At 42.5% G+C, this 21,745-nt stretch overlaps 2 protein-coding genes across 2 annotated transcripts; one reads left to right on the forward strand and one right to left on the reverse strand.

The window, feature by feature from the left end:
• Nucleotides 1–14,447: 14,447 nt before the first annotated feature.
• On the reverse strand, nt 14,448–17,153 carry rpl15 (ribosomal protein L15). The gene is made up of 4 exons (XM_085376948.1): nt 17,100–17,153; nt 16,135–16,316; nt 15,901–16,037; nt 14,448–14,806 (listed from the first exon to the last, which is right to left on the reverse strand). The coding sequence occupies exons 2-4, from the start codon at nt 16,304–16,306 to the stop codon at nt 14,501–14,503; spliced, it is 615 nt and encodes a 204-aa protein (XP_085233074.1). The 5' UTR covers nt 16,307–16,316; nt 17,100–17,153; the 3' UTR covers nt 14,448–14,500.
• Nucleotides 17,154–17,619: 466 nt separating this feature from the next.
• nkiras1 (NFKB inhibitor interacting Ras-like 1) lies at nt 17,620–21,744 on the forward strand. The gene is made up of 4 exons (XM_085379033.1): nt 17,620–17,689; nt 17,901–18,001; nt 18,233–18,474; nt 20,020–21,744. The coding sequence occupies exons 2-4, from the start codon at nt 17,908–17,910 to the stop codon at nt 20,260–20,262; spliced, it is 579 nt and encodes a 192-aa protein (XP_085235159.1). The 5' UTR covers nt 17,620–17,689; nt 17,901–17,907; the 3' UTR covers nt 20,263–21,744.
• Nucleotide 21,745: the final 1 nt, after the last annotated feature.

A 21,745-nucleotide genomic window follows, 5' to 3' on the forward strand; every position in this document is an offset into this window, starting at 1 on the left:
TTGTCCACCCACAGCCCGAGGTACTTGTACTTGTTGACCACCTCCACCTCCACCTCTATATCTATATACATATATAACCATGTATAACCGTTCTGTATTGTGTGTTAGTTGTGGCATTCTAACATGCCAGGCGGGGAGTGTGCCGATAGTGTTAGGGCAGCTGTCCCTTTAAGAGTTCTGATACCTGGTGACATCACAGGAAGCAGGAAGTAGTAAGGTTTAGTGAAGTTTGCACATGGCCAAGGAGACTGCCATGAATCCACATGCATCTGCCTTCAATCCTTCGTCTTTTGGAGCATCGTCTGTATGTATATTGTTTATTTGATGCTTATCTGTAGTTCTGTGGTTGTATTTTGTGACATGAGGGAAGTTTAATGTGTAACTTTGATACGTTGTTGAAACCACATGTTTAGAGCACGGCTAATGCTTATTCTTGCAGCTAAAGTGCTACGCTACGTTGATTTAGATTATTGTAGACTTGTAGGTACAGTGTATATGTAAGATTTAAAGAATATACTGTAATTGTAATTGTGTTATGTTTGTTTCAGTTTCACACTTTCTACATCATTAAACCTGTGGACAAAGAGTAATGGTCTTCAGAGCCTTGATGGAAGAAAAGTGTTGAACCTTGCTGCCGGTTCCTCTTCTGTGCAGTGTGAAGAGGGAAAGACAGTACACCCTGGCTGCACCAGTCTGTATGCCAAACATCACTGAATGTGTGAATGTTAGCTAGAAAGCACTTACACAGAGAAGGCTTATAAAAAGTGCTTGTATAAAGGGTGAAGGAGGCAAGTCGTGTATAGTGCTTCGAGTGGTCAGACTAAAAGCGCTGTGTAAGAACCATCTACGTCTATCTGGCCGAGGCCTTTACATGTGGAGTTCACTCCGGCTTCCTCCCACGGTCAAACATCCAGGTAGTGAGGACAGGTTAACTGGTGAGTCGAAATGTGAGTGTGAATGGTTGTCTGTCTGTGTGACAGACTGTCAACCTGTCCAGGGTGGGATAGGCTCCACCCCCCACCTGCAACCTAAATTGGATAAGCGGAAAAACGTGGATGGAATAAATGACTAAATGCGTCGTTGTATAACTGGGTTGTGCGTTAGGGTACATGAAAGTTGTCTTATAATTGATCCTCCTCTCCTCACCTCAGCTGGTCACATGGCTGCCCCCCTTTCTTCTCTGCATCCATCCTTCTTATCTGAGTTCAGATTATAGCAGCAGCGCTCTCACTGGTCTGTATGTAGGTTTTTCACACGTTGCTTGAATGAAACAGTGTAAAATGTCATGTGTTGTAGTTCATCTATAGGACCATGTAAATTCAGTAAGTGACCATGTAATTTGTTTAGAGAACGTATGACAGAAGCTTTTGGTTTTATCAGCTGTGGGTTGGTGGAGGTTTACCAAGAGCTAGTGTGACACTCGCACAAATCTCTGATGTTACACAGCAGTGTACTAGTGTATCTGCTGCATCCTTCAGTAAAAATAAATGAACCAAGCCGTCACATGCATATGAAAACAGATGTCAACTGTATCCAACTCTGAACCGCTTCTACTGCTTACAGCATATGAAGCACGTAGCTGGTAGATTTACTGGAACATTCAGAAACTGAAGAGTCACAGCTTTGTCAGACTCACTTAGCATAGAGTCAAAACGAGAGTTAAAACATACTAAATATGTGTGATGGTGATTTCTGTCCCTCTGATCACAACTCTGTTCTGTTTTTGGTTAAAGATGTTCACACAAACATCGGAGTAGTTTCTGTGGTTCCCCTGTGAGCCTGCAGCTCACTGCGTGGTCTACAGTGCATCGTTGTTGCGGTTTGTGAATGCCTTCATCTTGTTTTCAGAAGCACGGGGCACGCCTTAAAGCTGAGCAATATACCTACGAGAGAAAAGAGTCTCATTAAGAATGAACACTGTGGATTTTTGACAACCGGCAGCTGTTTTGGAAAAACAGATTCTTCACAATGTTTCTTGTAAACAGAATTAAGTTTCCTCTTCACCTGACTGCCACAGAGGCCGGACTCATACCTGTATGCTGTAGCAAAGACACGTGTCAGTCACTCAGGAATACAACACAGTGTAGAAATGTATGATTTCAGATCTTTTAATGATATCCTGGTGCTGGGCTGTGTGGTTCTTCTCCACCATCATGGTGATGATCGGCTCCTCGTGGTTTCACGTGCTTCACCCTCACCTGTCTTGTCGGCTCATCCGCAGTATCTCGTCTGGAAGCTCGTTCAAGATTTCTCTGAAATGACCACATTTCACTTCACCTGCTTCTCTCTGGCACCACCGCTCTGCCAAAGCTTCTGCTAGCCCGTCCTTACCTATTTACTCTCCACTTAGCTGCACTTTATTGAACATTACTGTCAGCTGCCAACTCCCTCCGTGCCTGGCCGACTTCCCCATAACCCCGCCCCTTTACACCTGCCCACTCCACAATAAAGTTGGTCTAACTGCTAGCACCGCTCCAAGCCTGCTCCATGGCCCCAGCCCGAACTCAACCATGACAGACGCAGGGCCTCACATCGGACTCAGGACACTTTGTTATACAGATCATCACCTCTCTGCCACCGTGTGAGACAGTTGGGGTAGTATTGTTTGTGAAGAGTAACAGCTGTGACACCTTTAGTTTTTATGTTATTTGTTTATTTATTTATTGCAATTTAAGTTTTGGTAGATTTCCTGTGATGTCTACTCCTGGAGGGCTTTGGCACCATGTGAACACCTGTGGATGCTTTTGTATTCGTCTTTTTTTCTTGCTGAAATTCTGCATTCTGCTCCTGCTCCATCAATCTTGTGAAAAGGAAATGAGTTTTGTGAATCTGTATTTATAAAAAAATGAATGTTTTCCTTCTCACTGTCACCAAAGCACCTGCTCAGAGGGGCCATGTGATTGTTGGGGTTTCTCTGGATTATTGCAGAGTCTTTACCATATGAAGTGCCTGCGTGACTGTTGTTGTGATTTGGCACAATATAAATCAAATGTAATTGAATTCAAACTCTGATGATGTTTTAGGTTATGGCTGCACGGTGTACACATGAAAGACCTCGCCTCAGAAGGTCACAAGCTAAGATCAGCCCAGTCTCACCCCCACAAAATACAAGCACTGCATAAGGAAGAGCATCCTGTGTAAAACTTATACCAAATCTAATAGATCCACCCACTGTGGGGACTTCTTGGGAAATAAGATAAGATAGAACTTTATTAATCCCTCGGGTGGGTTCCTCTGGGAAATTCGGTAAGGGGAACAAGGATGAAAGTAAATTCACACTAGATTCAGTCAAACACAAAAACTCTAAAACAGTGACAGATAATAATAACTATAAGAAGAATATGTTTACGTCTCGATGCTCAGTCATCTATTTAAATAAATCTCCAAAGGTTGATTCTGTTCATCTGGAAGTTTTCAGTAGGAGAAACGTTTCATCATCAGGTGACGTCTCCAGTCTCAGCTGACTGCAGGCTTCCAACCTTTAAACAGGACATTTGCACAATGACTGAAACCAGCAGCACTGAAGGAACAATGGGCTGTGAGGTCAGTTCCTTCATCTCATGACCATCGACGAAACGTTTCTCCCACTGAAAACCTCCAGATGAACAGAATCAAACTTTGGGGAATAGTATTCTTGCCTCCACCAAAGAGAGTGGGGGGGTTTGATCTTGCTTGTGTGCACGTTTGTCATTCTTTTCGCCTGTGAACACCACAGTTCACGAAGTTTTGAAGCACAAGTGTAGAGTGGAATCATCCATCTTAATAACTCACCCTTGGAAAATTGAGAACAGCCTCAGAACTTAGCAATTATGAAGGCACATTTAAAGTATCATGTCACATTTGACCTTTGACCTGTACTTCTGAAGGTCATAATCATCATAATAATCATGCCATGTAAAGCTCTGCTTCTAGCTGCCATTGTTTGTGTTGACAACATATCAGCATAAAGGAACGATCTGACCACTACTGTGAGCCCACAGGTCAAACTGTCACCTTTAAAACTCTACTGCTGTTGTTTATATTAGTAATATTAATGAAATGATACCTGTATGTGGGGACTCATGTCACATTTGACTCTGATCTCACTTTTACATCTGACTTCCAAAATGTATTATTTTCAGTGCACTGCAAAGTCCTTACAGGACATGAAAACTACAAAGAACAGCAAATGTACAAAATATAATAAAAGTATTAAAAGTAAATACGGCCTGGAGGGTGGAGCTGCCTGGGTGGAGGTTTTGTTTATCGTGCAACACCTCTGCAAATACACACACTGCATCGTTTTAAGCTAGCATGACATGAAAATGCTTGACTACACACACACGCACACACACACACACACACACGCACTGCACCGTCTCAATCTCTAATTTCTTTCTTTCTTTTGTGGTTGTTTGTTTGATTTGCTCTGTCGTGCAGGACGGGTCAGGGGTTAGCACTACTATGCAGACTAGTTTACAAGCAGACAATAGAGAGGCAGTAACGTGAGAGCTGTCTGCTGTTCTCAGGTTTCTCTTTCACTATGTAGGTCAGGAAAACAATGTTTTAGCTAAGGTGTTGTCATCATGACCTAGAAGGTTTGTTCACCTAGTAGTCAGCATACCAGTACTTTAATGGGGACGAAGTGGCCTTGCATTTACGTCATAAGCCTTTTTCACCAGTTAACCATGGAAAGTCTCAGAGAATCAGGTTATGGTCCAACAATGTCCCTGGTCAGCAGTAGCACAGAAAGTCCATATTTGTTCTGGGTACTCGCTTTGATTTAAGCGAGGGTCCTGCATGATAGAGCTAGCAGGAGACTGGGAACAGGCTGGCCGCTCGATTAATGTGTAGCTAAAGGAGTTACTGGTTATACTGGTGATCGTCTGACATTGCTGCAATTGTAATAAGTAGCAGTAGAAAGTAAGAACATGACACATTTGGATTTATGAAGCAAATGTGTTCAAACACCCTGATGCTGAAATATCGGAGTCCTTAAAATAGTCATTGTTTACTCTGATGACAGCTTTGACATGAACATGGTTGTATCCACCAAAACTGTACAAAACTGTCAAAATGTTACTTATTATTATTACTTATTATTGACAATCTTGACAAGACACAAATGAACAACTACAGGCCGATCTCAAATCTCCCAGTTTTAAGTAAGATAATTGAAAAAGCAGTTTCTCAACAGCTCAGTTACTTCTTAACACAGAATAACTGCTATGATGCCTTCCAGTCAGGTTTTAGACAGAACCACAGCACTGAAACCGCTCTGACCAAAGTGTTTAATGACATATTTCTGAATACAGACAGTGGAAAAATGTCAGTCTTAGTTTTACTGGATCTCAGTGCAGCATTTGATACAGTCGACCACAACATATTACTCAAACGACTGGAGAACTGGGCAGGTCTTTCAGGAACTGTACTAAACTGGTTCAAAACATACGTAGAAAACAGGAAATACTTTGTATCAATAGGTAACTTCACAACTTGCCTTGCCTATTAGAGATGTCTTCAAACGTTTGACTCACATGGACTGTTACATAGTTACTTGGTTTCTATCTGGTTTTTACATCAGTTCTCAAAGTTTAAACTAGATTCATCACTCTTTCTTTCACCAAGAGAATCCAGTGTTTTGTTTGCCAAATTTGACTTGCAGGTAGAAAACCTTCGACGTGTTTGATGTGAGGTTGTTTTTCAGGAGACGGGGTCGGTCCCTTAGTTCCAGTGAAAGGCACTGTTAATGTTTCAGTATACAGAGACATTTTGGACAATTTAACGCTCCCAGCTTTGTGGGAACGGTTTGGGGATGGCTCCTTCCTGTTCAATGACTGCAGTGCACAAAGCAATGTGGGTCAATGACTTTGGTGTGGAAGAAGTGGAGTCCTGACATCAACCTAAGAGAACACCACTGGGAATAATTAGAGCAGAGCCTGTGAGCCAGGCCTCCTCCTAAACCTCACAAAGGGTGGGTGGACGTCGCATTAACCCTCAATTCAATTCAATTTTATTTATATAGCGCCAAATCACAACAAAAGTCGCCTCAAGGCGCTTGAGGGATGAAGAATGGGATGTCACTCAAGTTCATATGCACGTCAGACCACACGAGCAAACACAAATACACCTTCAGAAACATATTAGAACATTGGTGACATGTTCAATATTTTACCTGCTGTAAATTGTGGACGTTTAACTGTATTTTCACAAGTTTCCTATTGATAAAGACCTGTGGTCATTTACAGTACACCAGTAAATATATCCATATCTTTCCGTATATATTCATATTATATTAGAGGCATTATTGTGTCTAATCATTTTTTAATCATAAAATTCAAACTAATTTCACCTTTTCACCAACAGATGGAGTCTTTCCTCTACTTTGTGCTAGTTTCAGCTATGCAAGAATGATTGGAACTTATTATTGGATCTCCCACTGAAACTTTAAAATAGATGTTTTTAGGAGCAGCACACGGGAGACATGACGGCTGCTGCTTACTGCTGTAGCGCAATATCGTTTTTTGGGTTTTGCTGAATTGCATTTTATGTGTATTTATACTTTTATATTCACTATTTTAATCTGTGGAATGAATGAATGAATTTAAGTATGCTAGTCTGCTGAAATCCAGTTCCTCTGTACAATGCCTGAGTACAGCAACAATAAAGGAATCTTTATCTTATCTTATCTATACTAGCGATGGCACGATACCACTTTTTTATGTCCGATACCGATACCGATATCATAAATTTGGATATCTGCCGATACCGATATGAATCCGATATAGTGTTTTTTAATCAATAAAACTGTTTTTTTTTTAATATCTTGCTGCATTTTGTATAAGTTCATACTCAAGTTTAAAACAACAACTACACTAAAGCTATTCTGTTATACCTGTATGCAAAAAAAAAAATTTCATAGTTCAGCAATACTGATCAATCTAATAAACTTAAACCTACACCATCCTCCCTATTCTGGTATTTTAAAGAGTACTTAGCATAAATATTAAGCAGCCTAACTAATAGGGTTCCAACTCCCAGCAACAACAAAAATAAATAAATAAAAAATAGGGAACCACCCCTCACGCTCCACCTCATGATGCTTAATCGACGTAACCAACCTTAATTTGATGCAGTGTGAAAAAAAAATGCACAGAAATCAATTATTTTTCAAGAAATATTAAATAGATTCAACATCTTTCTTCAACAAAATTGCAGACTGCACAGATGGTACCTTCCCAAAGGAAAAAGTACTATAGCTTACTAGGGTATATATATTAGACTTAATAGTTACTATATACAGTAATTGACTTCTATTCATTTTACATCAAATTAAAACTTTGGGTGTCAGATAATTATTTATTAAAAGCTAGACATTTTAAATGAGAATAAGAAAGAAAAGTATGTCTTTGTGCCCCCTTTTCCCTGTTAATGCCCTATCGGCCCCCCTGGCTAAACTTTGCTAGATCCGCCCCTGCACAGTTACCAGCGTCAGCTACGTAGAAAAAGATCCTCGAGTAGAAAGTAATATTAAATACATTCTAACAACAGCTGATCAAGCTTAAACGTGCTGCTGTTGTTCAGCTGCTGGTTTCCTCTTTCTGGTGCAAAGTGGGCCAAAAGCAAACAAGAGAGACGGACTCGCGACAGAAAAGCCGATCAGCTGATCGTTAAGCAGTTTCATGATTGAAGTAGCAGCAAGAAGAGGCAGTCGCTCCATATATCGCTTGTTAAGCTTAATGCAGGAATGCTTTACAAACATTCAGAGATGGACTTACACACTTGCTTTACTTCTCTCGGGGATAACTTTGTCGGAGATGAAATGCCGGGTTGCTAGCGAAGCTCCAAATGCTATCCAGACCACCGACAGGTCCCGCATGCCACAGCCGCTCTATCACGTGATGCATACTGCTCCGACGTGCTAACGTTCTGAGGTGAGTTACGGCGTGTTGCAAGTTTTGTGAGGTGCTTTCGTGATATTTAATGGATCGGATTACATTTTTTATTTTTCTCCGATATCCGATCCAGTAATTTAGGTCAGTATCGGACCGATACCGATACGTAATATCGGATCGGTCCATCTCTAATCTATACTGTAGCTATCTTGTTTGACCTGGATACATTTTCATCCAGAACCTTTGCTTTTATGGAGGTTTATGGCTGCACACAGGCTTATTGCCTGCCACAGATTGTAGTAAGCTGTATATTAGTTATGTATCAGTCCACTCCTGATAGCACAAATGAAACTTTTATTTTTCTGGTATTTGCATGAATGAGATAATTTATTAAGGTTTTTTTCTTAAATGACTGATACATTTAATACAAACACTGGCCCAGTTACAGGTAACATCTATCTTAAACTGTGTCCTGAAAAGGTCTCTTGCATGTCAGACTGAATCACTAAACGGAACAGGACCGAGGTTTTAACTTCTTAGATGACATTTAGGATTTGGCCTTGAGCTCTTGCAGAATTCCCTCCTCTTGTGCGTTTCATACATCATATATCATCACATGCTATATATTATATTTCCAAAGCAGAATGTATCCTGAGGGAGAACCTTAGTGTTTTTAACAAATGTAAACATGTGACTGATATCAGGTGGGATTCCCTGCACAGCTGCTGGGACTGTAGGATGCGGTTAAAAGCAGCTGGGATTTGTTGCGTGGAAGTAGAGGTGGGAGTGCGTTGATCTTAGAATGGTTGGTCAGTGCTGCTCAGGTCATCTATAAGACGTATGGTGAGATACGTCTTATAGATGCAGTAGCGCAATCTGAATACTTTTTTCAAGTAACAAGTAATGTAAGGGATTACTATTGCAGAAAAAGTAGTTACATTACAGTTACATTCCCGTAAGCACGCTGCGGTACAGCGTTACTAAACTGTGATTTTGTTTGTGAGAGTGTCTCATGACAATGACGTACGAGCGTGTGACATCCGTGGCAGCAACAGACGTGGATAACATGGAGTGATGGAGAGAGTACGACCGTGCAGCGTTGCGGAAGTAATCAGATTACTGTGAGTTTGACTCTGTTAAAAGTGACACAAACATCAGCGTCTGCTGTTCACTCTGTGTGGGAAGGAAACTTCTTTCTGCAGCGAAAAAATGAAACTTCAAATCTGAGCGAGCAGCGAGCGCGCCGCCACGGCAACGTGACATTCACCGAGAAACCCCCGGACCCCCCACTGACATGACCGCTGTGGGCAAACCTCCACCCGCCCCACTCCTGATAAACAGGTGGCAATAGATTTAAGAGCTGCTGAGTCTTTGATTCTATTTATTTTCTGCTGTGTTTTACTCGCATCTATTTGAAAGAGTGTAAACACAAAACATGATTTTATCTGCTGGAACATGCAGACGATAGGTTTCCATGTTAATGTCTGTTAATGGCAAGATGGCGCCGATTTTTTAGCTGGGATTATGCCCAACTATGATAGAGTTCTTATTGTTGGAGATTTTAATATACATGTATGCTGTCCTGATAAGCCACTGGTAAAGGACTTTTTAAGCCTTATTGACTCTTTTAGCCTGGTACAGTCTGTACGTGGCCCTACACATGAGCACTGACACACATTGGACCTTGTTCTGTCATATGGTGTGCCTGTCACTGACTTGGAGATTTGTGACTGTGCACTCTCAGATCATATGCCTGTGTTATTCAACGTTGGTTTGACATATACCGCAGTTAGATCTGGCGCTGCTACTCGGTGCTGTCGGGTTATTAACCCCGCCACTGCTGTGCAGTTTTCTGCTGCTTTTAATCAGCTCGGCGGCCCTTCTGACTTTGTCTCCTCTGATACAGAAGAGCTAAATTCCTGGTTTTATTCTTGCTGTCAAAAAATCATGGACTCTGTGGCTCCTTTAAAAACCAGGCAGCTTAAGGCTAAACCTGAGCCTTGGTTTAATGAGAGCAGTCGTGCTGTTAAGAGGGAATGTCGTCGAGCAGAACAGAAGCGGAAAAAGGATAAACTGCATGCATCATTTCAAATTCTCAAAGACTGCTGGCATCGCTAACAGAACACTGTTAAAGATGCAAAAAGGGAATATTTTGCAAATATTATTTCTTCCAACTGTCATAACCCACGTGTGTTATTTAGGACCATTGACACTGTTCTTAATACTCCTTTGAATGTCTGTTTGGAAGTTTCTCCTGAGATTTGCAATGATTTTCTGAACTTTTTCATTGTAAAGGTTGTCACCATCAGGGCTCTTATCACAGCTCCTGACTCTGACCCCTCTGTCTCTGTCCCTTGCGCTGCTGTTTTCACTCAGTTTGAGCTTGTGACGCTCTCCTCTTTAGAGGATGTGGTTCGCCATATTAAGCCCACAGGTTCCCCACGGGATCCTGTCCCTCCACAATTCTTTAAAGAAATTTTTCCTAGTATACAACAGTATGTCCTTGACATTATTAACAGCAGTCTGCCTTCTGGTATGGTTCCTGCAAATTTCAAACATGCAGTAGTACAGCCACTGCTTAAGAAACCTGGCCTTGATCACACAGTTTTAGCGAACTATAGGCCTATTTCCAAGCTGCCTTTACTCTCCAAGGTTTTAGAGAAAATTGTTTTTAGTCAACTGAAAGATTTTCTAGATGAAAATGGCATCTTTGAGGTTTTTCAATCAGGTTTTAAAACCCTTCACAGCACAGAATCTGCATTACTAAGGGTTTTTAATGACCTCCTTCTGGCATGTGATTCTGGTAACCATGTTGTTCTTGTCTTGCTCGACCGAACTGCTGCCTTTGACACCGTAGACCACAATATTCTAACTTCTCGATTACATGATGTAGTGGGTATTGGTGGCACTGCACTTAATTGGTTTAGGTCTTATTTATCAGATAGAACTTTCTCTGTCAGCCTTCTCGGTTACGAATCGTCTTCTGCTCCTCTGTCATGTGGTGTCCCACAGGGCTCAATTTTAGGGCCACTGCTCTTTTCATTGTGTCTTTTGCCTCTGGGTTCTATCCTTAGAAGGCATGGGATCTCATTTCATTGTTATGCCGATGACTGCCAAATTTATTTGCCACTAAAACACAAGGATGGCATCTCCATAAAACCTCTCTTAACATGTCTAGATGACATTAAAGCTTGGTTGGCTCTAAACTTTTTAAATTTTAATGAAAAGAAAACAGAAGTGTTGGTGTTTGGACCCAGTGGTCCCTGTGAGTCCTCCTCTGTTGTTTTAGGATCCCTGGAAGTCTATTTTAAATCTGTTGTTACTGACCTTGGTTTTAAGTTGGACAGTGATTTTAAATTGGACAACCAAATCAGAGCAGTGGTGAAGTCCAGTTTTTATCATTTAAGGCGACTGGCAAGACTAAAATCTTTTCTTTCGAGGCAGCACCTTGAAACAGTGATCCATGCTTTTATTTCTTCCCGCCTGGACGACTGTAACTCACTTTATGTGGGGGTCAGTCAGTCATTGCTCTCACGTCTGCAGCTGGTTCAAAATGCGGCTGCACGACTCCTAGCAGGAACTCGAAAAAGAGAGCATATAACCCCCGTGCTGGCCTCTCTGCACTGGCTGCCTGTGTCTTTTAGAGTTCATTTTAAAATTCTTATGTTTGTTTTTAAATGTCTACACAGTCTTGCCCCGCCTTACCTCTCTGAGCTTCTTCATCCCCACATACCCTGTCGGTCTCTCAGGTCAGCTGACCAGCTGCTCCTGGAGGTACCGAGATCCAGGAGGAAGCTCAGAGGGGACAGGGCCTTCTCTATTGTGGCTCCAAAATTATGGAATAATTTGCCCATGCACGTTAGAGAGGCCCCTTCACTGTCCACTTTTAAATCACGTCTTAAAACCCACTTTTATTCCTTGGCTTCTAACCTCAGTGAGACTCAGTTTCTCTTTTAATTGAAGTAGTTATTTAATTAATGATTTCACTCTTCTTTTATTTGTTTTTTATTTATATCTCATGTAATTTTATTTTACAGTTCCAATGTACAGCACTTTGTGTCAGCTGTGGTTGTTTTAAAGTGTTTTTTAAGTAAATATGATGATGATGATGATGATGATGATGATGCATAAAGTTAAAAAGATGAAAACTAATAAAACAAGTTTAAAAAATACTTTTTCATTGGATTCAGTTTCATATGATGGATTATGCAGAAACAATCGAACACGGCTGAAAGCTAACACTGTTGCTTTATTACATATTCAGGTTGTTTTTGAAAAACAACTAAGTAACTAATTACTTAATCAGTAATGTAACAGGATTACTTTTTGGAGATGTAATCAGTAACTAATTACTTGCCCAACACTGATGGTGAGGGGTCCAAACTCTAGCAACCACAGGTAGGCCTGCAGTCTGACAGCAAAGTGCTCCAGAAGCACAAAATGATACTGTGTAGTCTTTACGATCAGTCAAGCTCTCGTTGAAGAAAGATCTTAAATCTGATTCTGGATTTAACGGGGAACCAGTGAAGTCTGTGGTCTCAGTTTGCTAGTCCCTGTCAGACTCTACCTGCAGCGCTCTGGATCAACCACAAGCTTCTTAAGGAAAACCGAACTTCTTTTCCTGTTGGGTCGTTTCATGATCAATCTCAGAGTCAGGATGTTTGACGCCTCAAACTTCATGAGCACAGAATGACTAAAAATATAACTGCAACAAATAATCATTTGCTTCCTGTTTCTATATATATTTCTTTTTTTCTTTGACCAACTTTGAGCATCAGTGTCACAGTTTTTATCATAGTTTCATATAAATAGAGTTTTACATTCACTCAGTTTTGGCTCTCTGATTAATCCAGGGGTGTCCAACCCCAGGCCTCGAGGGCTGGTGTCCTGCAGGTTTTAGACGTGTCAGCTGATTTAAACGGCTAAATGACTTCCTCAACATGTCTTGCAGTTCGCCAGAGGCCTGGTAATGAACTCATCACCCAGGGTGAGATCTAAACCTGCGGGACACCAGCCCTCGAGTTCCCCACCCTCTGGATTAAACAAATCCTATGGCTCTTACCCAGCAGGCATACAGAGCTCAGACAGAGCTGATGATGGGGGCATAATCATCCAGGTGTGTTCCCTGCTAACCCTGCAGGTCGAGTCCTGTTGCACTGGTTATTTCACAATTTAGACTTTAAAATCACACAAAAAATAACCAAACCACTTGAACTATACTGAGCTGGTGCTGATGTTGTTCTTATGCTTAGCCTAAAGCTGCACCTCTTCCCGTGTTCTCAGTTGATGATAGTCACCCAACAGGAAAGCAGCCGGGCATCCAGAGGAAGTGTGGTGGAAATCCAAATCGTTCTGAACCAACCGTCTACCACGGCACAAACGAGCAGATGAAAAGCACAGAATGAATTCACAGGTTGGACTTCAGTCCTCCTTCTAGTGTCCCTGCTGGAACCTGGAACTGTGAACGAACTTCTACGGCCCACCTGCTCACTTCACTTCAATTTGTCCTCAGCACATCTTCACATGAGCATGAATCCCGTCACATACACAGGAATACTTTTACTTCTTAAAACTCTGTTTGGATCAGTCACCATTTATTTGTTTTCTAAGTCATCCAGTGTGTCACTGTCACTCTTTCTGCACCACACAGGTCAGACTGTGCAGGCTCTCAGTGAGGCCTGTTCTATTACCATCACGGTTATTCTAACACCCGATCCTTTGTACTGGTTAATGTAAACATACTTTTTATTTATTGTATTTTATTCAACATGAGCAAAACTGACCCAGTGTCTTCAACCCCAGGTAACGTGACAATACACCCACCTACTACAGAACTTAATGAACCTTGGGTGGGGAAATATGGAGCATGAAATCAATATGGGGGGAGACGCTGATTGAAGCATCCCTCGTTGCCAGACTGAGTATTTCAAAATCTGCTGTTCTATGGAGCAAAGCATGTGCCAGGTACCACTCCTCACATACTTATGAGAAACCGAAGCAACAGATTTGCTAAATGTTTCGTGGGATGGCAGGTTCAGAGTTTGGTGTAAACAACGCTCAAGCACAGAGGCAGCTCGCCTCCTCCCAGCGTGTGATGGCTGTTTGGGCTTCTTAGTACCAACTAAGAATCACTTCGATTACAGCACTAAGTACAAGGAAACTACAGTGCTTCTAAAAGCCTGCAATAATAATTAATGTGCAATAATAACAGTGTGCAATACACATACACTTATTTTTTTATTACCAAGTTAATATACTGTGTTGTGTTGTTTGTGTTGCGTTGTGATGTCTCATATCGTGTCGTGTTTTTTTAAAATGATAATCTCTTTAGTTTTTAACTTACATTTTCAAAGACGTTGAGCTGCAGCTCATCTGAATTATTTTTCTCCAGAGTGCCACAGGTACAGAAAGCTCCCAGTTATTTTAAAATAACCTTGTTCCTAATCCAGTAAAGTGTAAATGTCTTCACTTGCACAGGTCTGGCACGAGGACTTGTCGTGATAACCCTTTGAAAGAGCATCAGTAAAGAGCGTGCTCACGTTCTACAAACACAATGAAACGACACAGATCACCCCCATAAAAAGAGCTGTTTATTTTTGTAAATGTACAGGCATGGCTGGCACGCTCTAACGGTAGCGGTGCAGCTGCAGGGTGTTGCGCCTCTTCCAGGCTGCATGGCGGGAGCCTCCAATGGTCAGGTGGAACTTGTGGCCCTTACCCAGGCCGCGGCTCTTCTTACCCGCCGATGTCAGGCCACGCATCTCTCTGTGCTTGTGCACCGCTCTTGTGAGCCACTGGGTGTCTGGGTTGCGTCTGATGGCCTTGTGGAAGGTATCGACCAGGATCACCTCGAAAAACTTGTAGGTGGAGTCCTCGCCCACCCAGTAAGAGTTGAGCACTCGCAGGGCACCGCAGTGACGGCCAGCACGCTCCTACAAAATAAAAGTCATGTTTAGTCTTAGCAGGGTAATCACATTCTAAAGCATTCAATATCTGCTAGCTCCTGTTGGCAACAAGCTTTGAATCCAATATTCAAAACCCACAGACAATGTCAGACCTGCCCGAGCCACTCGTCACACCGCTAACCTTTGTGTGCTCACGTCAGGAAAACAAAAGCAAGCAGCCTTCACCACTGAGAAAGACGTCTGCACGAGTGCAGGCCTCAAACCTCACCAACGCCACAGCTTCATTTGGGAAAAATAACTTCCAACCACTGCAACTTCCCATTTCACAGCCAGACATGTTCACTGGATGTTTCCCCTTCAGAAAATTCCACACCAACATCCTGTGAAGTTAGTTTCAGTCAGAGAGCTAGGTGTAGCATCACAGGTAAACGTGATAACGTTATGAAAGCTGCTGCACAAGAGAGCGTGCAGTATTCTTGCTTCTTCCAAAAACAGATGCACGTTTTTTAAAGTGGTGATTAAAGATTGTGGATAAGCCCATGTTTGTCAAGTCAATCCCACTGTGCCCACTCATCCCACCAGCTGCATGAACATGACCAGTGCAGTTAGTGTTCCATTAACACTCTGCAGAGAACCTGTCCAATCTGTAAGCGGACAATTTTGCAATAAGGAAAATTGTACACACATTTACATCAAGACAGAGAGCACATACTAAAGTAATGCAGCGTCTAACATTGCACAGCACATTTATACAGGACTGCTGAGGGGTGCAGGATATTGGCCAAGAATATATTATAACAAACAAACAGGAATCCAAACACTTTTCATTTCACAGATCACATCATTCTGTAGGTTTCAACACAAGATACGACCACTGATGAAAACTATTTGCTGGGGTGTGAGTGGCAACTACACCTTTAACATTGTTAATCCACCATCACACTAAGCTACTGTGGGCAGTAAAGTAAGGCATCCTTTCATATTACTAACACGATATTCACATTAATGTAATAAAATGAGTAACAGGCTTAATGATGCTCAATGTCACATTCAGTACTGAACTATCTGACGCTTGGTGTAGCTTCATGAAACCAAGGTTGGATCAGCAGGTATGAACGTACCTCAGCGATGGACTGCAGGCTGCGGGCGAACTTGATTTGGTTGACACCATGATGCACTGGTTTGCCATAGGTAGCACCTTTGGGGACGGGGCGTTTACGACCTCCACGGCGCACACGAATACGGTAGATCACGTAGCCTGTTTCGATCGAACAAAAATATGCAATTACCCGAACGGGTACAGATGATGACAGGTGACAGACGTGGAGGCGAACAACCACAGGCACAGCACTCACCTTGCTTGGCCTTGTAGCCCAGCCTGCGAGCCTTGTCTGGCCTGGTGGGTCTGGGAGCACGGTGGAGGTTGGACAGCTGACGGTACTGCCAGCAGCGGACGCGGAGCAAGAAGCGCATCACGTCGGACTGCTTCTTACGCCATAGCTCCTGCATATACTTATATGCCCCCATGTTGACTTATCTGAGAAGAAAAAGAAACTTTGGTCAAGTCATTTTTGTCAGCTTGTTAATTAAAAGCTCATTAGGCGCTACCTTCCTTTACAGTGCAACCAACAGTTCAGCAGAGCAACACTGTTTACGGCAGCTACGCTGAAGAGCCCAACAGGTACGGTCTAACAAGTCTTTAAATCACTGAACTGTTGGCAAGTTACAAGATTAGTTCGGCACATTTTAAATAGAAATTCATGTATTACTACATTTCAAACGGCACATGGCTGGACGTGACCTGGACTGGATACCTTCAGAATATGAAGGCTACGCAAACACGTCCATGCTTCAGGTTTCCCCAAAAACATTCAGACACATGAAGAGAATGAAATAGCGACACAGCAGATGTAGCCACTCCACGCTTAGCATAAGCTGTATACAAGGCTAGCATAGCCGACAGCAGCACACCGCAGTTGGCCGGCTCTTTGTCGCATAAATACCCACAGAAATAACTCCACAGAAATGCACGCGTACGTGGGACAGTGATCCAAACGCTAGAACTCTACATTTATATAAATAAATCACAGTGGAAACGACACGTTAGCGGTCCCTGGCTACCAGACAGAGAGCATCTGAACGCCACTAAAGCACAGGATTCTAATCAAAGCCTTTAACCTTTTTCCACGAAATAGTCACAGAGTACAGATTGATAACAAAGCACTAAGCTACAGCCCGAGTCACAGATACAGATGAACGGGTATACATGATGATTTTAACGGATTACTATTTGGTCACAAGCACAGAAAAACTCGCTTACATGATGGCGTACTAGCCGGAAAGAGAGAGGGCAAGTACCCAGCATGCCTTAAGGAAAACGGCAGTAGCGTACTTCCGCTTTTCGCAGTGCTCCTGGGAAATGTGGTCTTCTTTTCTCTTCGACTTTTCGCGTTTGTCACTTATGTGGTAATTTTCAGAATCAAACACGCGCTCATTGTCCAGTTTCCAGTGATTTCATTCCTACAAATATAAAGCAAAAATATTTGTAAACATAAAGACAAATTCGGAGCCATAATTTACTGCGTCGAACTGCATATTAATTAGGAGTCAATTACAAAGTCAACATTAATAACATGCGCTAAACTTTTTTTTAAATGTAATTTTAACTTGTCTTTAATCAGCTTTCATATTTTCTACAGATAAAATGAATAAATAAATAAAATAAATAAATAAATAAATAATAACGTACACGCGAGCAAAGTTGGTGATCTTCGAGGGCTCTGACGTATGGTGAACTGCGCATGCGCTCTGACAGAACCTGTCGCTCTATAATCTCACAGCAGAATGGATCCTCCGGTCGTGGTTCTACGCTTGCAGACCTGACGGAAGCCTCGTATCTTCCTCACTAAAGTTAGCGACTTTTCTCAAACATACAAAGAATTTAAAAATATGTGTTCGTATTTCGGCTAGCTGGCTAAACAATAGCTAGCTTTAGCCAGCTAGGTACAAGCTAAGGGTGAACATGTCTGTTGATGTTTTGAGGGGCTGTCGGTCGTTTTGATGTTACTGTGGTTCTAACGCGTTTCTGTACACACCGTGACCTTCTGTCTTGATGTCACAGACTCGACATGGGAAAAGGCTGTAAAGTTGTGGTGTGCGGCCAGGCGGCTGTGGGAAAAACTGCTATTCTGGAACAGCTGCTGTACGGAAACCACAGTGTAGGTGAGGACTGGACGTACAGGGGCGTGATGTTACTTGTTTCTGTGACGAAGCTTTGAACACTCTTTATTTGGCATAGCATACGTACATTCTTCCAGGACATGAATTGTTTGGTATATTTATATTACATGGTGTTGATACATCATGCTGTATGAGAGCATTCCAATGCTTCATTGCCAAGATCCTCATTTGCTGTTTCAGTAACTCTTTTTATTTTTCGTCTGTACCTTTCAGGGTCAGAGTCTAACGAGACACAGGAGGACGTGTATGTGGCCTCTGTGGAAACCGACCGAGGTGTCAAGGAACAGCTCAGGCTCTATGACACCAAGGGACTGAATGATGGACAAGACCTCCCTAAGCACTACTACTCAGTGGCAGATGGCTTTGTGCTTGTTTACAGTGTTGACAGCTTGGAGTCTTTCAAGAGGGTGGACGTTCTGAAGAAAGAAATAGATAAGTCCAGAGATAAAAAAGAGGTGAGGCTGGGTTGAAGTCTGCTCGGGCAAACGTTGCACAGATTGCTGGCATATCATCCCAGAACTTCACAAGTTCTTTTTCTGTGAGCAGATGTCTAGTTTTTGCCTGGTTAAATAATATAATTACATTTAGAGTATTTCTTAACAGCTCTAGTTTCCGCCTCTTAGCTGTACAGCTTTACAGTGAGTGTAGTACTAAACAGTGTAAACTGGACCTTATGGAGAATAGAAAGAGATAAGACATGTTTGGACGTGTCTTTAAAACTTGCTAGAAATCATCTGAATGGTTTTATATAGACAAATCTATACATTTATGAGTATAAAACATGTTTGCTCTTAAAAGTGAATACTTGTATCATTTTAAAGATATGCATATAATAAGGTCACTGTTCCAAAAAACATGACCAGCAGCACCAAGAGAACCTCAGCGTACACGAATAACAACCCACAGACAGAGCAGACCTAAACAGGAAGATAAAGGTGGAGAAAGGAGTCGACGTGTAACACTTAGGGAAGCTACTTTATGTTGCTACAATATCACGGGTGGAGAGGGCAGCTCCAGCAGTTTGAGTTCAGGGCCTGTTAGCCTTTTTGACACATTTAACATTACGGCATTTTATTCTCCATAGTTCAGTTTGTTATCTGCTCTGACCGAATTTTGTTTAGACACAGAGGAAGCTGCAAACCTGAACTCTGATAGCATTAGCATTTGAGTTTTAAACTGACTTATGTTTCAGCTTCGCTGTAGTCATCCTCACCGCTCATCACATTCTGACAGCCTGATCTCTGATCACTAAATTAGTGGATCACGCGTTGTTGAAACAAAGGCCTCAGTGAGGCGTCTATGGACCTCCACAGTGCCATGAGCAGTTCCACTGTGGGTGTTTTCGCTGCTACTGCTGACTGTTAAGCTTTCTGTGACTTTGCAGTGTCATCAGGTTTGTTCTGCACACTGTCAACCAAACCTAAAAGCAGTCGGTCAGCCAGATGTTCAAACTGGGATGGAATGCACCAAAACCTTAGTTAGCCGTGGTCATGTGACAAGGATGTTTCGAAACACCTGCGCTGTGTGAGGTCGACGCAGCATTAAAACAAATGCATTTTAAGCACAGACTCATACACTGATGGATGCATCGGGTGCAATTTGGGTATCTCGCCCAGAAACGATTTGACATGTGTGGGAAAAGCTCCAGTGAGCGTCCACAGTCGCAGCTGGGGGGGAACACCACGGGTGTGAGCTTTTATATCGACTGTTTGAAACGCAGTAAGAAGCGAACATGAAGCCTCCTGACTGCGAGTAGACACAGTATTGATATATAGAGATAAAAACATGTTTCGTAGTTTGATAGCCTCAGTATATTTCTATAATGTTGGATTAAAAAAACCCTTGAATGTGTAGAATATTCTCGGACAGGCGGATATTTGGGAAAAACAAAAACTTTACAGAGACGTTGGACTCTAAAATTCCACACTTGCATGTATTCGTGTTTTCTCCTGTGTAAATGTAGATCACTTAAAAGTGACGTGGCTTTGTTTTGGGTGCAGGTGATGGTCATAGTGCTGGGGAACAAAACAGACCTGCGGGAGCGTCGTCAGGTAGAGCACGAGGCAGCACAGCAGTGGGCACGAGGCGAGAAGGTGAAGCTGTGGGAGGTGAGCGTCACTGAACGCACCTCGCTCATCGAACCGTTCACCCAGCTCACCAGCCGCCTCACGCAGCCTCAGAGCAAGTCGGCCTTCCCTCTGCCTGGACGTAAGAGCAAGGGGTCCCCATCCAATGACATCTGACACACTCCTTCCTGCGTTCACTCCCAGCAGCACGCTGTGGACGGGATTTCGGTTTAGCAGTGGGACTCGTTTAACCGTTTGGGATTTTTGCTTGATGACATAATTGATGGCCTGCTTCGAGTACAGCCCTGGAGGAAGGATGTGGTCACACAGGCACTCCTCTGATACAGGAATGTACAGTTTTTCTTTTTTAACTTTTTAAGGGTAACGGCACGCTGGAAATATTCAGTAGGTTATACATCCTTCCAGCGCTGCTGCGGTCACTCATCTCTGTACAAGCTCAGAAGAATTTTATGTATTTTTATTTAAATAGTCGTTTCTTCTGACTGCAGTTTGTCGTGCTTATCATGACCATACGTCTGCCAAGTTTTGGATTGTGCCTGCTGTTGATGAAACTACAGATGGATGCCGCCTCTGTGACATCACCACTTCATCAAGTCTCATGATGAAGCCGTAGATGTGTCTTTGCTATCAGGATTTTGAAACTAAGGTGGTGACAGCGAGAGGTGGAGCTCACTGTAACACCACACCTCATTGGCTAACATGATTGGCAAGTAGTTAGCTAATGAGCTAGAATAATCAGATTTTTAAACAGGTTATGTGTCCACTATGAAGTGAAACTAAGTAATCCAGGTGTTTATGGTCACAGACGGCTCTTTTCCAGGAATGAGTGTCACACTTGTTCGTCCTTTGAGTTAGGCACCTTTGTATGCTTGAATGATTCACAGATCAGTGTTAAACAGCAGATCTGAAGAAAACTTTGAAAGAACTTCAGGAAATGAAATGTTCTGTTGGATGGATCGATCCTTTATCGTCTGTACCTGTTGACGTGGACAGTGACTTTAACTGAACCAAATATTAGAGAGGTGTCAGGGCCCAAACCTGGTAGAGAAGCAGGCGTTGAAAAGCTGCGTGCGCACAGGTGATCACACGGGGAGGTTCAAACCATCTTAACAATGGAGAACCAAAGATTTGGGAGGGTTTGACCCCCAGCGTTACACATTAAGCAGACGTGTTGTTATTAGATTACTAATATGAGTTCTCCCTTCAAAAACAGGAGGCCAGTACAAACCTGTCGTTTCCCATTCAGTGTGAACGCCGCATCCTTCCTGTCCTCTGATACGACTGCGGCGGTCAAGTATGGCCTGGTAGCAATAATAGTCATGGTACTGCCTTTACTCGTGATGTTTCCTGTACACGCAGGAGTGCAGTCGGTTTAATCCGACAGGGATGTGTTTGCCTTTCTAACTGTAGACGTTGTTGAGAGGAAATATTTTTAACTAATTTATTTTTGTCACTTTATTGAGCCTCATTCCTTTACTTGTGAAAATGGTGATGAATGATGATCTGACGTGTCCTGAAAGTGTTTTAACAGTAATAACATTTAATGTGCTGCTAGTAGAACAGAGGTGAAATATCTTGGCTAATGTACTCTGCTCTGTAACAGTCTGAGGATGCACTGAATAAAATGTAGCCCCTTCAT

Source organism: Diplotaxodon limnothrissa, linkage group LG18 (genome assembly GCF_057381915.1).
Source record: "Diplotaxodon limnothrissa isolate DT_005_m linkage group LG18, D_limnothrissa_male_GT1.1, whole genome shotgun sequence".
Lineage (NCBI taxonomy): Eukaryota > Metazoa > Chordata > Actinopteri > Cichliformes > Cichlidae > Diplotaxodon > Diplotaxodon limnothrissa.